General features: G+C 44.4%; 5 protein-coding genes across 5 annotated transcripts; 1 reads left to right on the top strand and 4 right to left on the bottom strand.

Moving 5' to 3' along the window:
• Positions 1 to 164: 164 nt before the first annotated feature.
• EAE98_000600 (uncharacterized protein) lies at positions 165 to 704 on the bottom strand (the record flags this gene model as incomplete). Its single annotated transcript, XM_038948218.1, has 1 exon — positions 165 to 704. The coding sequence occupies one exon, from the start codon at positions 702 to 704 to the stop codon at positions 165 to 167; it is 540 nt and encodes a 179-aa protein (XP_038815895.1).
• A 393-nt stretch (positions 705 to 1,097) lies between these two features.
• Positions 1,098 to 2,630, bottom strand: EAE98_000599 (uncharacterized protein; the record flags this gene model as incomplete). The annotated part of the gene is made up of 1 exon (XM_038948217.1): positions 1,098 to 2,630. One exon carries the CDS (start codon positions 2,628 to 2,630, stop codon positions 1,098 to 1,100), a length of 1,533 nt encoding a protein of 510 aa, XP_038815894.1.
• Positions 2,631 to 3,606: 976 nt separating this feature from the next.
• On the bottom strand, positions 3,607 to 6,184 carry EAE98_000598 (uncharacterized protein; the record flags this gene model as incomplete). Its single annotated transcript, XM_038948216.1, has 8 exons — positions 3,607 to 3,802; positions 3,856 to 4,013; positions 4,078 to 4,943; positions 5,006 to 5,332; positions 5,560 to 5,588; positions 5,650 to 5,910; positions 5,968 to 6,066; positions 6,132 to 6,184. The coding sequence occupies 8 exons, from the start codon at positions 6,182 to 6,184 to the stop codon at positions 3,607 to 3,609; spliced, it is 1,989 nt and encodes a 662-aa protein (XP_038815893.1).
• A 1,396-nt stretch (positions 6,185 to 7,580) lies between these two features.
• Positions 7,581 to 10,409, top strand: EAE98_000597 (uncharacterized protein; the record flags this gene model as incomplete). The annotated part of the gene is made up of 1 exon (XM_038948215.1): positions 7,581 to 10,409. The coding sequence occupies one exon, from the start codon at positions 7,581 to 7,583 to the stop codon at positions 10,407 to 10,409; it is 2,829 nt and encodes a 942-aa protein (XP_038815892.1).
• A 325-nt stretch (positions 10,410 to 10,734) lies between these two features.
• On the bottom strand, positions 10,735 to 14,197 carry EAE98_000596 (uncharacterized protein; the record flags this gene model as incomplete). Its single annotated transcript, XM_038948214.1, has 5 exons — positions 10,735 to 11,921; positions 11,972 to 12,601; positions 12,650 to 13,747; positions 13,796 to 13,870; positions 14,081 to 14,197. The coding sequence occupies 5 exons, from the start codon at positions 14,195 to 14,197 to the stop codon at positions 11,379 to 11,381; spliced, it is 2,463 nt and encodes an 820-aa protein (XP_038815891.1). The 3' UTR covers positions 10,735 to 11,378.
• Between the last annotated feature and the right edge of the window lie 35 nt (positions 14,198 to 14,232).

Here is a 14,232-nt window from a genome sequence, read left to right as displayed (position 1 = left end):
TTGCAATGGAAGAAATGACTATCATTGAATGTGTGGTCAAGTGTTGCGTGGATATCTTCGCTTTGAGATACCAAATATCTCCTCAATCATTTTTCGGGGATGATATCTTCCAGATCTTGTCGTACAATGACTCTCCTCCCTCTTGCCCTCCATTTCATCTTCCATTACGCAAACTCATAATCCTCCAAATGCGTCCACTCCCCACTAACCTCATACCTCCAGAGACTAATTGCCTCGGCCATTCCCCCTATTCCCCCATTTCCATCCCCGTTCATCGTCCACTCCCTCCTCACCTCCTCCAACGTTCTCTTTGCCTCCTCCTCTCCAACCTTACTCTGCACCGTAACATGCGGTCTAATTTTCCTATCATCCTGTTCCGTCAATTGCACACCTTTCTCTCTAAATTCTCCTAGTAATTCTTCATGAATCTTCCGTAATTTGAAAGATGCAATATTGAGCGCTACACCTTTTCTCCCCAAGGGAAAAGGATCTTTAATACCGACTTTGAATTTTTGTTCTCGTGATGAGAGGGAATTGAGAGTGGATTTGTAAAGAGAATGTTGGGAAGAGGGAAGGGCATGGAAGAGAGTTATATGTGCAGAGAGGTAGTTGCGGGAAGAAGGAAAATAGCGGGCCCGGAGAGCTGTGAGGAGTTTTTCGGAGGCGGCGTCGAGGCGGAGGGTCAGGATAAATGGTTGAGACATTTTTCAATGTGTGAAGGAAGAATATTAAATGGATAGTTGTTTTCAGGTGAGTTGAGGGACTTGGTGGAGTCGATGACTGGGGAAGATAATGAGGTCATGGATTTAGGAGTGGGAACCATAATTAGCGTAGAGTTACATAATGGTGTTTGAAGCGTCGACGTTAATTCAAATATTTTGATTATTTGATAACATCGCAGACTTGTGATAATTTTCATCGAGACGCACAGTTCAATCAGTATTGATGTAGATTATTTGATCCAAGATTTGTTACCGATCCAACCGTAGCCTAGATACCTCCCCTTCCTATCGCCTATCGTTGTCAAACCCGAGTACCAAGTTATTGCAATCAACAATCCTAATCGAAACATTGCAAACATAAAACAAAGTTCTATCCTATTCGATCTTACCGTCGGTCCTTTTCAAAACCCTTGCTCTGAAATTCTGTTGCTTGACAAACCATCTGTTCTTACTAACTATCCCCCCATTTCGCTCCACATCCGCATCCAACTCGAAATCAAATCTCCTCACCAATTGCGGTATCAGCTTGTTCATCTCCAACAAACTAACGTTCTTGCCAATGCAAGTTCTCGAACCCATGCCAAAAGAGAAGAAATACTTTTCTACTTCTGCACCTCGACCTTGCTCCTCAATTTCGAGCCATCTTTCGGGTCTCCATTGATCTGCGTCCGAACCCCAGACAGAAGTATTATGATGAGCTACATATGCATTGATGCCAACTGCAGAGCCACCTGGTATGAATTGATTTGCGATGGTAGTACCTTCGGCTGGGACGATTCGTTGTAGCCCCAGACCCACAGCAGGGTGGACTCTCAATCCTTCTTTGATAACCGCTTGTAGATACGGCAGTCTTTGGGCTTCTTTGAAGGTAATGGGATCTGATATTCTTCCCTCCTTTGCCGCAGTTTCGATCTCGTCTCGCAGGGTTTGATAAGTATGTGGGTACTTCAACAAATGGTAAAGCACACTCGAAAGGGTAATAGCTGTTGTATCACTTCCTGCAGCAACGTTGGACTGGCATGTGGTAACCAAATCGTGTCTCGTAATCTTCTCAGGGTCCTTTTGAGAAGCCATCAAAATCCTCGTCACAAAATCTGGAGTGCCCTCTTCTTTCTCGTCGCCACTTTCTTTCAACACCTTCTCTTTTTTTGCAATACTGTCGGCTGTGAACTTGACTATAGATGCAATCCCGCCAGTTTTAGGCAATAACGGAAATATCCAAACGTGAAGCCAGCTCCAAATCCCAACGAATGTAGAATATTGTATTCCTTTATCAATTGCCTCGAACACACCATCCTTATCCTCTCCCATATCCAAAAATCCAAAGCGTTGGCCAAATGTAATCTCTCCAATAACATCAAACGCATAGCATTGCAACCAATGCTGCATATTCACAAAATCTCCCGAATTTGCCGATTTCTCGAAGTATCGTGAGAGTAACTCGGAACAATTATCCACATGGCCCTCATATCCAACCATAGAACTCATACTAAAGTAATTTGCGACCTTACGTCGTTGTACAGAGTGAGTATGTGGATTAAGCTCAGAGAATAGCGAAGCTGGGAATAGAGTCGAAGGCTGCCATGTTGAATACCATGATGTTTTTGGGAAACTAGCTCCACCAATAGAGTAGATGACTTTGGCAGCATTGACATCATCAATCGAGTATTCATGCGGTGCGATGCGGACAATAGGGCCATAGCGAGTGTGTAGTTGTTGGTTGGTACGTTCGAAATGACCTTTGTATATTTCCCAACAATACCAGACTCGAGTAAAGCGTGCGAGGAACGGTCCTGGAATATGGCGGAGAGGGTCTATCATTGCGAGGGATACGGTACTTAGGATGTAAAGGGATACTGGGATCGTAATGAGTGCCCATATTGGGAGGGAGGTAATTTCTTGAAGCATGCTGCTTTGATTCCCCGAAAGAAAAGAAATGAGAACAACATTAATAGTGACGAGAAATGGCAAGAGATCGCAAGATATATATAAATATTTAATTATTACCACATGAACACACTTCGGACATGTTTCGGCTTGCAATGCATGACTAACACATACATATACGACGGAGTTTTGAGCGGTAGTTCAAATGCGGGGAGTATGAAACCAAGTGTGGTTCAATGCGGGGAGCTCGGTGTTACGGAGAAATATGAAAAGTGCGTCTATGTAGAGGCGGCGGAGATTTTACAACTTATACGAGCTTTACAACTCAGTACCGTGCAACATCAACTAAATGGAGTTAAACAAGAGAGGTTTATAATATATGCCCATCATTATCACCGTCATCGATATTGAAGATATAAAACTTTCTTACAGAATGACTGCGAACTCGGTGATGGATCAATATATACTCTAGATCCATAGCATCGATCATTCTACACCTACAAGAACGACTCCTTTATCGGTTAACTAACGTCCACCGAGTGGCTGGGTTGCGCAATGGGCCTGGTCTGAAGGACTGGCGGTGGACGCAGTTCGGATACATCTAAACTTCTTCAGTTATCTGAGTAGTTAGATCCTAACTAGATCCTAGCTATTTGGTTGATCACCTCAACATGCACTGGAAATTGAAATCATGCTTACATCAAAGTGACCAGCAACCGTTGATTGTTCCACGCAATTTTATACCTTGAAGTTGACTCGAGATAGTGAAACAAAGGATCATGGGTTGATACACAGTATAAAGTCAAATAATGAGTGATTTTATTCTTTTCATCTGAATGATAGATTGAAGATCGGGTTGATCGGTAGATTGGCTGAGATGAGAGGGAAATAAATACCTCATTCGAAATTCCGAACTTTATAAACCTGTTTGACATAAAATACAGTACCCCTTTGATAATTCATCATAGATCCCTCCTGCCGATCGGAGTGCCTCCCCTCAGGACCTCCCCCCTCCAACAAAGCTTTGTTTTTGACGCTTTGCCATCCACTCACTATCCTGTCTTCTCTGGGCTCTCAACCCATCATTTTCGTGTAATTCGTCGATTTCTCGTTGGCCTATTGGCTGCTCAAAATCGTATAGTGGTTCGAGGGTTGCGTATTTCTGCTGCAATAAATATCGTTTTATCCACCATCTATTTGACTTAGTCAATAATGCTATCTGGTGTGAAGGGGGTAGATAACTCACGGTAGGGCTCTAGTAAGCTGGTAATGCATATGCGTGCGCGTGGAAACAGCAAACACAAAATTTAATTCTTCGAGTGTACGTTGCTTGGTCTCCGGTACCCACAGGAATATCATGCATAATGATATGATATTTAATCCAGCGTAGAAACCGAAAGTTCCCTGTATGATCAGTTAGCAACCAAGCCAATAGAGAGGTCACGATTCAGATGAGTGTATATCTTACGGCAACAGTAAAGAGATCAAGCATTCTAGGCAAAGTAATGCTTAATACAGCGGCCCAAAAGAAGTTCGTAGCAACAGCCCAACCCATTCCAACTTCACGATGTGATAGCGGAAACACCTCAGCAGAGTAGGTAAATGGAACTGGACCTGCCCCGGGGCTATAGAAAGCAGCATAGACATATATAAACAGCGCCATAAGGCTTAGATGTGCTCGGCTGGAGTCTGGTATCAATGAACAAAGTGCCACGGCAAGTATACTCCAAGCCATGTTGGGAATCGTAAATAACAACAACGTTCGTCTGCCGTAAGTATCAATTGTCCATATAGCTGGCCATGCAAAGATAAAATTAACTAGACCAAACCCCCATGAAGCTAAAAGTGCATTGATCCTGCCGGCACCAGCTTTCTGAAAGACAGTCGATGAATAAAACGCAATGACATTGATTCCACACATTTGTTGAGCCAACATGACTGTAAAGCTAGCCAGCGTCGCTCTTCTTAACCGAGGCACTGTGAACAACTGTGTGAACCGTGTCAAGTAAGTATGGTTTCCAACAATCTCTGCCTCCAGTTCAAGCTGGGAATGGATATAGTAGAGGTCACGCGCAGCCTGTAGAGGATTGTTACGAAGTTTCAACAAAGATTGATATGCTTCTGGATATCGTCCCTTCTTCATATACCAGCGGGGACTTTCTGGGCAATAAAAGATAAGGATACAAAGAGGCACAGCGGGTATGAATGCAGAGCCGAGTTGAAGACGCCAGGCTATTCGAGGAACGTTGGCAACTATTAAATTTGCGCAAAAGCCAAGAAAGATCCCGAAAGCATTCCATACTTGCCAAGACATAACGAGCGCACCTCGGATGGCTAACCGAACATTAGCTTTCAGGTCAAAATATCGAATCGAGGGAAGAAAAGAGCGAACGTACCTGCAGGTGAGTTTTCCGCCGCATATACCGGAACTGTCGAAGCCTTCGCACCCATCCCGAGTCCGAGTATAAGACGGCAAATAAAAAGTTCTTGCCATGTTGTCGTGAACGCACTGCCAATCACACTCCACAGACAGAAGTTTCCGGCGACAAAGATGGTTCCCCGGCGTCCGAAATAATTATTGAGAGGATCAGAAATCCAACAACCTACAAATGCGCTGCTGATATATGGGGCGGCATTGCAGAGTCCGACTAGCATTGTATCGCGGGTAGATTTCCCTCCAATGTCGAAGAGGTCCGGGAACGATAGATTTGCACCGTTTGAGCCTGTATTTGTTTATCATTAATTATTGTTTCACGACAGATAGAAATATTTAGATCACAGCTATAATAATTCTGAGCCCACTAGGACAGTGACGAGACAACCGAGGTTGCTACGTTTTGAGTCGTTGTAAGATTTGTATTTGGCATAACTTCGAATGTTTGAAATCACCTTGATTCTTGTTCTCAAGCCCCATTTTCAGCGCCAGCATGAAAGATTGTAGTTGACTAACCTGTTTGGTCCCATCCTTGAACGGCAGCTCTGTTACGATGAAAGTCAGAGAGCTAAACAAGTAAAGTGCTCAGGTAGGGTGGAGACATACCCAATGGAACATGTAATAATAGTGATATACAACGCCCATGGCTGTTTCCATCTATGAAGGATTTCGTCCCTCAAGCATTCAATCTCTTCTTCATTTAGGGCATTTTCACCTCTAATATCTTCGTAATTTGTTGGATCTTGTGCCACCAGCGCCCCTTTAATCAATATTGGAAGGACACTGAGCAATTGATGCTTAGTTGCAAATGCTTTAACCTGATCGTATAGTAACGTCGTTGGAATTCCAGATAATGGATTCTGGATCCTGTTTTGAAGGGTCAGTAAAGTTTAGAGGATTGTGAGGGTTCGAGGCAATTCTCACTTAGCATCTAAATTGCTGTTCAGGTTGATATGGCGCTGATTCGCTTCGATTTCGACGGTATAACCACCCGCATTATTACCAGTAGTCTGCGACCGTGTCCTTGGACTTTTATTAGTGAACATGAAATATGAAACTCGCCCCAACGAATATCAAATGCAACATACCATTCCGGATGAACAAAATTTACATGTTCTTCGAGGTACTTTGGTTCTGGCATTGTACACAATTTCCGTCCAATGTCTTGAAACGAGCGATAAAATGACAATTTATGAAAAGCGGGGATAAGACTTACATTTATACCACCAGTGATGCAGCTTCTTATCGTTTCCATACTACCCAAGCGACCCTGAGAAACAATGGCTGCCCTAATATGCAAAATACTGACTTAATCCTGGTTTGACGTATTTGCTCTCATCAATGTGCGTGAACGTAAGGCACGAGAAGGCTGCAGTCCAATCCTGAATGGCACAGTTTGTGTGTAGTCTGACATTATGAATACAGCATCCCCCTTGTACCAAAGGAAAAGGATGGCTTCTAGAAGTTGAGGCTGACAAGTCACTAGACTCTAGGCCAATTGCCTCCAAGGCAGTACGTAGGGCGGGTGAACAATTAATTTGCTTGTCTAATACTTCCAATGAAAATCAAGAGCGACAAGCCCATCCTGCAAGGGGAAGTATCAATGTGAAAAGGGAGTTATGAAAAAACACAAACTTCGAAATGGCCTGTTCGCTTGCGCTGAGATGTCCCGTCTCTATTCGCATAAATTAATCATATGCTGTATATGAAGGCAACAGCACAAATATTCCCCAACGCGGGGCCCCGCCAAGTATGCAGAGTTAGGCTGTATAGCCACGATTCGTGGTACACTGTAACTGAACCACGAGACATGTTTTCCACAACAAAATTCAGCCTCTGTCATTCGCATAGCCTAGTGATTGCTGACCACACTGGAAGTCAAGGAAGTAGACAAGCTTCATGCGACCACTTAAAAGATACAGAACAGATAGCCACTACGTAAAATCCTCATGGCAAAGTCGTTTGGCCTCGAATCAAAATCAGGTAGATGAATTCAATCTCAATTCTCTAATCAAGATTTCATCGGCTTTCGTCCGAAAACAATAAGCTTGCCTGTAATTCCGAGTGATTTGAATCCTCTCTGATTCAAACCACCTCTTCCAAACACTCCCATGATGCGTCATGCATTTTGCTGCACAGGGTTTATCTCTCTATCAAATGAGTGATCCAGAAGCAACTTTGTATCCGATCTATAAAAAAGGCATGATGATAGAAACGTGCAGCTAATCGTACTTACGGTAGTATGATCAATGAGTAATGGGTAAAGTAAACAAGATTGGATGAGGAGTTATTGGACCGGTCTGACAGTTCTATAAGGAATTGGCTATAGGTCGAATTAAGCACAGATTACATAATAATCGTTCAGTCATGTGACTCAAGATAAGATAAGCTTTAATGTTTGATGTTGCATTGCTTAAATGCATTTCAAGATTGAGATTCCATTCGATCCTCTAGGCAACTATCACGTCGACCCACCATACTTCAGGCTTTTTGATGAGTAAGGTTATGTTTCCCGGTAAGAAGATATTATTGCCGTCATGGCACCTCCAGCTAAGAGACGGAAGCGCAATGTCATTGAATCGTCTCCCCATTCCTCTGATAACGAGGACAATGAATCGATTCAGGTGAACAAGTTCAAAAGTCGATTGAGTAGTTTGGCACATTCTCCTCCACCAAGATCGAGCTCTTCCGAGCCTACCCCAAAGTCTATGTCGCAATCCAGTAATTCCACGAGATCTTCTTCTTTTTTGAAACCTCCAACAAAAGCGACCATTCATCCTCCCAATGCTGCCTCGATCCACTTACCAAATCATCGCAAGAAGTCCACTACAAAGAGTCCCAGTACAAGTCCAGAGAAACCAAGAAGTAGAAGAAAAGTTGAGGAGAAGCGGCAAAATGCAGATATTAACACATTGTTTGCAAGGCAATCACAGAGGCAGCAGGCACAAACGGAAGGCGAGACGATACCTAAACAAAGAATCAAGGTTCTCAATTCGAGAGATATTCGACAGGAGGCTGATTTGCTAGATGATTTAATATCAGATGATGACGATGTTGGAGAGAGTCGAGCGCAAGCAACTAGCATTGTTGGACAAGCCGCCAAACGGGGAATTGGAAAGAACGTATTCACAAATTCAGGTACAAACACACCCAGCGCTAGTCAAAGATTTGTAAGACCGTCTCAGGGTTCTATAATAGAACGTGTGGCCGAGGAAGAGGATATACGACCTTGGGCTGAACGCTTTGGGCCAAATAATCTGGAAGAGCTTGGAGTTCACAAGAAGAAAGTAATTGATGTTCGAACCTGGCTTGATAATGTTATCGGAGGACAGATGAGACAGCGGTTATTGATCTTGAAGGGTGCTGCCGGAACCGGAAAGACGACGACAGTACAGCTGTTAGCTAAAGATATGGGGTGTGATGTTCTAGAATGGAGGAACCCTGTTGGAACAATCGCTTCCTCAGACGGCTTTCAGTCAATGGCTGCACAATTTGAGGAGTTCATGGGCCGGGGTGGAAAATTTGGTCAACTAGATTTATTTTCCGACGATCTTGGAGATACTCCAGCAAAAGCAGAAGTAAAACCGTTGGATCGAAGGAAGCAAATTATACTAGTCGAAGAATTTCCAAACACTTTCACACGTTCTTCGAGTGCCTTGCAATCATTTCGATCTGCGATACTTCGATACCTTGCCTCTAATACTCCTCCTCTCTCAATGCCATACAATCCTAAAGTTAAAAGTGATCCTATCACTCCTGTGGTAATGATTGTATCAGAAACATTGCTTACAACAACGTCGGCGTCTGCAGACAGCTTCACTGCTCATCGTCTTCTTGGGCCAGAGATTCTTCAGCATCCGGGAGTAGGAGTGATAGAATTCAATGCTATTGCCCCGACCATATTAGCAAAAGCTCTCGAGACGGTGGTACAAAAAGAGTCGAGAAAATCAGGCAGGAAAAAGACACCAGGACCTCAGGTATTGAAAAAGCTTGGCGAGGTGGGCGATATCAGAAGTGCAATTGGCTCTCTGGAGTTTATGTGTTTAAGAGGAGATGTCGATGACTGGGGAGGTAAAGTTGTTTTTGGCAAGGGAAAGAAAACAAGCAAAGATACATCTTTGACAAAAATGGAAGAAGAGTCGTTGGAACTGATCACGCGCCGAGAAGCTAGCTTGGGAATCTTCCACGCCGTCGGAAAAGTTGTTTACAACAAGCGCGAAGGAAAGGTATCAGACGATGTGGAATCTTTGCCACACTTCATATCCCATCACTCTCGCCCCAAGAAATCTGAAGTAGGCATAAACGAGCTTATCGACGAGACTGGCACCGACACACCAACCTTCATTGCTGCCCTTCATGAGAATTACATCCTTTCATGCGAAGCACCACCTTCTTCCTTCGAATTCTCATCACTCGATCATGTAAATGGTTGCATCGATGCCCTCTCTGATAGTGACCTCCTCTGTCCCTCTTGGGACGGTTCTCTCCAATCTTCCGGCTTCGGTGGCGGCATTACAGGAACTGGAGGCGACATTCTCCGCCAAGACGAAATGTCTTTTCAAATTGCTGTCCGCGGTATTCTCTTCTCACTCCCTCACCCCGTATCCCGAAAAGCACCCGCTGCAGCCGGATTCAGAACTGGCAAAACAGGCGATGCACATAAAATGTTCTATCCCACCAGTCTCAAACTCTGGCGCATGAAAGAGGAAATGGAAAGCACATTAGATCTCTGGGTTACACGGTTGATGAAAGGAGAAATTGATCCTACGAATACGCATTCGTCAAGTATTACATCTGGCGCCGCAGCATTCGCTCGTCCAAAAGCTGGTACAGTCGAAAGCTGGAAAATCAAAAACGCCGCTCCACTGCCCTCACAATCAAAATCAAAATCCAAGCCCAACACCCCAAAAGAAGAAGACAACCAACCGCTCCTCACCCTCGGCGTCTCCGCTCGTACAGAAATGCTCCTCGAGCGCCTCCCCTACATGATCCAAATCACCAAATCCAGATCCTCCCCCCACCAATCCCGCAACCCATTCTCCTCCTCCACTTCCCCCATCACAAACTTCCAAACCAACCCCCTTCTCGCCTCCCTCTCCAAAATAACAACCTTCACCGGCATCGGTCCCGCGCAAACCTCCGATGATCCCGCCTCCCTTTCCGACGACGAATCTCCCGACCCCAATTCTGAAAATTGGGCCACCGATAAACCAAATGGTGATGGTATGGGTACACCTCGGAAGAAGAAGCGAGGTGGAAATATGGGGGTTGTGATGAAGAAAGGAATTGGTAGTCAGAGAGCAATGCCTGTGCAGCAATTGGAGCAGAAATTTGTTTTGAGCGATGATGATATTGAGGATGATTGAAATCTGGATTGGGAGTGATGTTTGGAAGGTTTGATAATCACGGAGGTCTTGGGTGGTACACTTGAGGCGTTGATGGATGAAGGGCATGTATTTTTATGATCGGGGGCGAGACAGTTTGGCGTTTACTTCTTTGTACTGTACCTCCAAAATTAGGATTAAGATCGAGTTTTCACGGTGTTTCGTTTCTTTTACTAGTTGTCATTCCCCAAAATATCAAGCTACTGATCTCTATACACTGCATTCTTAGTGAACATGTATAACTGCCTGAATGATTTCGACCAAAGGCTTTATATTTACTAATGAGTGACTATATAACAAAGCTCTAGGTGTTTCTTTGGTTGTTTAAGTACAAGCAGAAAAAGCACAATGAAGTATATGAGTACGATCAAACCTCTCCACCACATTAATTCCTACCACACCGAAACATTTTTATCTGACAAAAAAGAAGGGAGAGACAGTGTACCCGATCTGAGAACAAACACTAAAGCGGAGTAAACCTCCACACAATGGATGATTCAAAAGTCGATAAAAAGAGAAGATTTTGGCGATAACAGCCTCGAAAATATATCACCTCTCGCATAACATAATGCAAAAGTAGTAACTATGATCTGTCCAAAGTACTGAAGATAATCCTCAGCTTAGGATGACTCGTTATGGTAGAATAGCTTTTCGAAGATAATGTTGATTAAACAGAATGAACATGTCGTAATTCGACGAAGGGAAATCCCAATTTACAGCGAGAGTGTGGACAATACAAGCTTGACTTTGTATCTGCTGAATAATGTAGAACCAGTGTAAGGTGTCCATAGATATGAGAGACTGAAAACCGGAAAACAAAAGGCCCCGGAGGATATGTTGTACTGTTATCTTGGTTGCATAAAATCTTGTCTTTGTGGAGATCGTATGAAGACCCGAACACAAAAGGCAATGTGACAAAGCAGGAAAAGCAAATGATGAGTTGTAGGTAACTTAGCGGTAGGTACCACCGTATCGAACGTTGGTTGGTGGCATACGTGGTGGTGGAGCGCTGCTGATTGTAGGGCCAGAGCCTGGGCCTGGACGAGTTTGAAGGGCAGGGTTGGTGCAGAGCATACCAACTCGGGAGCCGAATTTCGAACCACGAAGAGAGACCATGTGCTTGCGAATATGGGAAGCAACAATTTCCCGATGTTGTGGGTTGGAGTGCTGCAAAATGTATTGGATCAAGTAATTGCCATATTGATCACTGGCAATATCAATCAAAGGAATGCGGGGACGATCGAGGCGACCTTCACAGACACGATCAAGGTAACGACCAAGAAAGTCGACACCGCCAATCTTGAGACACTTTTCGACAACCTTGGAAGCAAATTGATCCATGCTGTATTCGGAAGCGTAGCGGATAACATGGTCAATAGCTCGGCTGCGATCAGCTGGTGCTCCATGCTCGCAGATATGTTGAATACACCAATTACCGAACTGTCCATGGGCGACAATGTCAATGCTAGCAAGGACTTCTTCAATACAAGGACGCTGTGGTACAATTAGACCCAATCCAATATGAGGTGAATATACAGACATACCTTGTCTTCTTCCAGACAGTTCTCGAAGATGTTCTGAACAACCAAACTGCCAGTCTCACCAAGAGCGACCTCATGCCACATACCACGAAGAGCTTCATTGACGTACTTCATGATCTGAGGTGGAGACTCAGTCCAGCGAAGTTCAAACAACTTCTGCCAGACATGGCAAGCGTATCTATGAATGACAGTTTCTGGAATTCTACGGAGCAGTTCATGGACCATAATAGCCTTGTAATCTTCTGGAACAGAATCAAAAGCCTTTTGGACAACATGGCAACCAAAAGCATCCATAGAGAGATTGAGAGTATTGCCGCGTATAGCCTCTGCGATCTTGATGACTTGCTCTGGAGTGCCGTGCTCGAAGCATCGTTGAACCAAGAAGTTTCCAAAGCGATTGACCATTAGAGGATAGGCCTGGGCAACAATAGCCTCGACAATATCATATTTCTGCTCGGTTGTACCAACCTTGAGCTTCTGTTGCAAGAAGATCGAAGCTTGCTGATCATTATTGCAAACAATCTTGTCAACAATATACTTCCAGTTACAGTTGACGGTTCGGTCCAGGAGACGACGATAGTTCAACGGCTCAGTTGTTGGTAGATAAGTTTGGTGACCTTCATTAGCAACCGACTGAAGATGAGTTAGTGAATGTTGCCTAATCAATCGATTGATGCCTACCTCAGTCTTCCATGTTCCACTTGCTGAAGTGAACTCTGGTGCATGTGGCGAAAGAGGTGTGCCTATTGGCTGAGGCTGGTAGCCTGAGTACATTCCACTTCCCATGTTCATACCCATGTTCATCTGATTGCCCAGTGGAGTTGGGATTCCCCCCATTGATCCGTAAGCACTTGAAGCTGGTGTAAAACCTTCAAAAGAACTTGAGCTGCTCGAGTAAGGAATGGAACCTAGATTACGATTGTTATTGAATCTGTTGCCATTGTTACGACGGACTCCAGCACCGGGCATTGCCATATCATGCTCGTATCTCTCGCCACGAAAGGCATTTGGAGGTGGTCCACCAAATGCCATGTTTGGCTCAACGAATGGTTGATTGCAACCACTACGACCCATCCATTGTCCAGAAGTATGTGGATCAGAAGGTTGAAAGGAAGGCATTGGTGGAGCATTCGAAAAATTTGGTTTGTTATTGCCCCAAATAGCCCTAGTACGGTTGTAGCCACTTGCGGAAAGAGCATCACTATGGTCCGAATGTGCATCTTCTTGGTTGGCCCAGGAGCTTTCACGAGTGACGTGAGGACGAAAATGATTTGGAGGGATACCGGCAGAGGGTTCAGAAACATTTCCGAGAGGAAAGTCGGCTTCAGAAACACTACCAATAGCTTGGTCAATAGTGTGCTTTGTGATGCGGTTTTGTGCAAGCTCTTGGTCCATGCGTGCAATTCTTCCTTTTGCAGCCTCCAACTCAATCTTGAGACGTAGAACCTCTTCAGCACTAGGCTGATTATCCCCATCACCACGACTCTGAGGACGAGTAGTTGGAGCAGTTGTCGCTGTGCCAGAGTCGAAATTTTCCGTAGCAGGTGTGATTGGGACAGAGGTAGGAGCAGAACAGTAGTCGAGGGTTCTTGAATTGTTCGAGCTATAGTCATCTGAGTTCCTCAAAGCTTCATGCTGGCGATTGAGAACCGCTTGTTGCTCCGAAAGCTTGGCCAATAATTTATCGACAGGATTTGGCGAGTTGTCGAAAGTGGGACATTGGAACGAAGGAGCAGTGGTAGTAGGGGCAATGAAAGTCTCGTGGCTTAACTTCATCTTCTGTATCCGTTAGTATGCATTAAAGTATTGAGTGGATGAGACTTTTACCTTAGGAGCAGCTTGGTTGCCCAACTTGTTTGTAGAAAGAGCTGTAGCGGCCTTCTTGAGAGTATTAGCATTGTCCTGAATAATATTGGTCAGTAAGATATGCGAGATATTTAGAAAATGAGATTGCATAGACGGCGTTTGATTGGAAGGTAAGCAGCAAGGACTCTGCTAGTGAGCTCACTCAAGAAGAAATGGTCAAATTATATTAGAAGGGGGTGTCGGAGGCACAGAAATGGCAATCAATAAGGAAAAGGACGGGAAGAATTGAAGAAGATTCAAACTTACCATTCTTGTTGTTAGTTTATCAGCGGCATCGTCACCGAATCCAGGGTTTTCATGGCTGCTACGATCAATTGTACGACGAAGGGTTGGCGATCCATTGGAAGCGACTGAGGAAGCCATGTTGCTTGTGAGATATCTTGATGAGTGGCTTTGAA

Source organism: Botrytis deweyae, assembly GCF_014898535.1.
Source record: "Botrytis deweyae strain B1 chromosome Unknown BDEW_001, whole genome shotgun sequence".
Taxonomy (NCBI): domain Eukaryota; kingdom Fungi; phylum Ascomycota; class Leotiomycetes; order Helotiales; family Sclerotiniaceae; genus Botrytis; species Botrytis deweyae.
The sequence above is the reverse complement of the archived record's forward strand: the minus strand, read 5'-3'. Positions and strand labels throughout refer to the sequence as shown.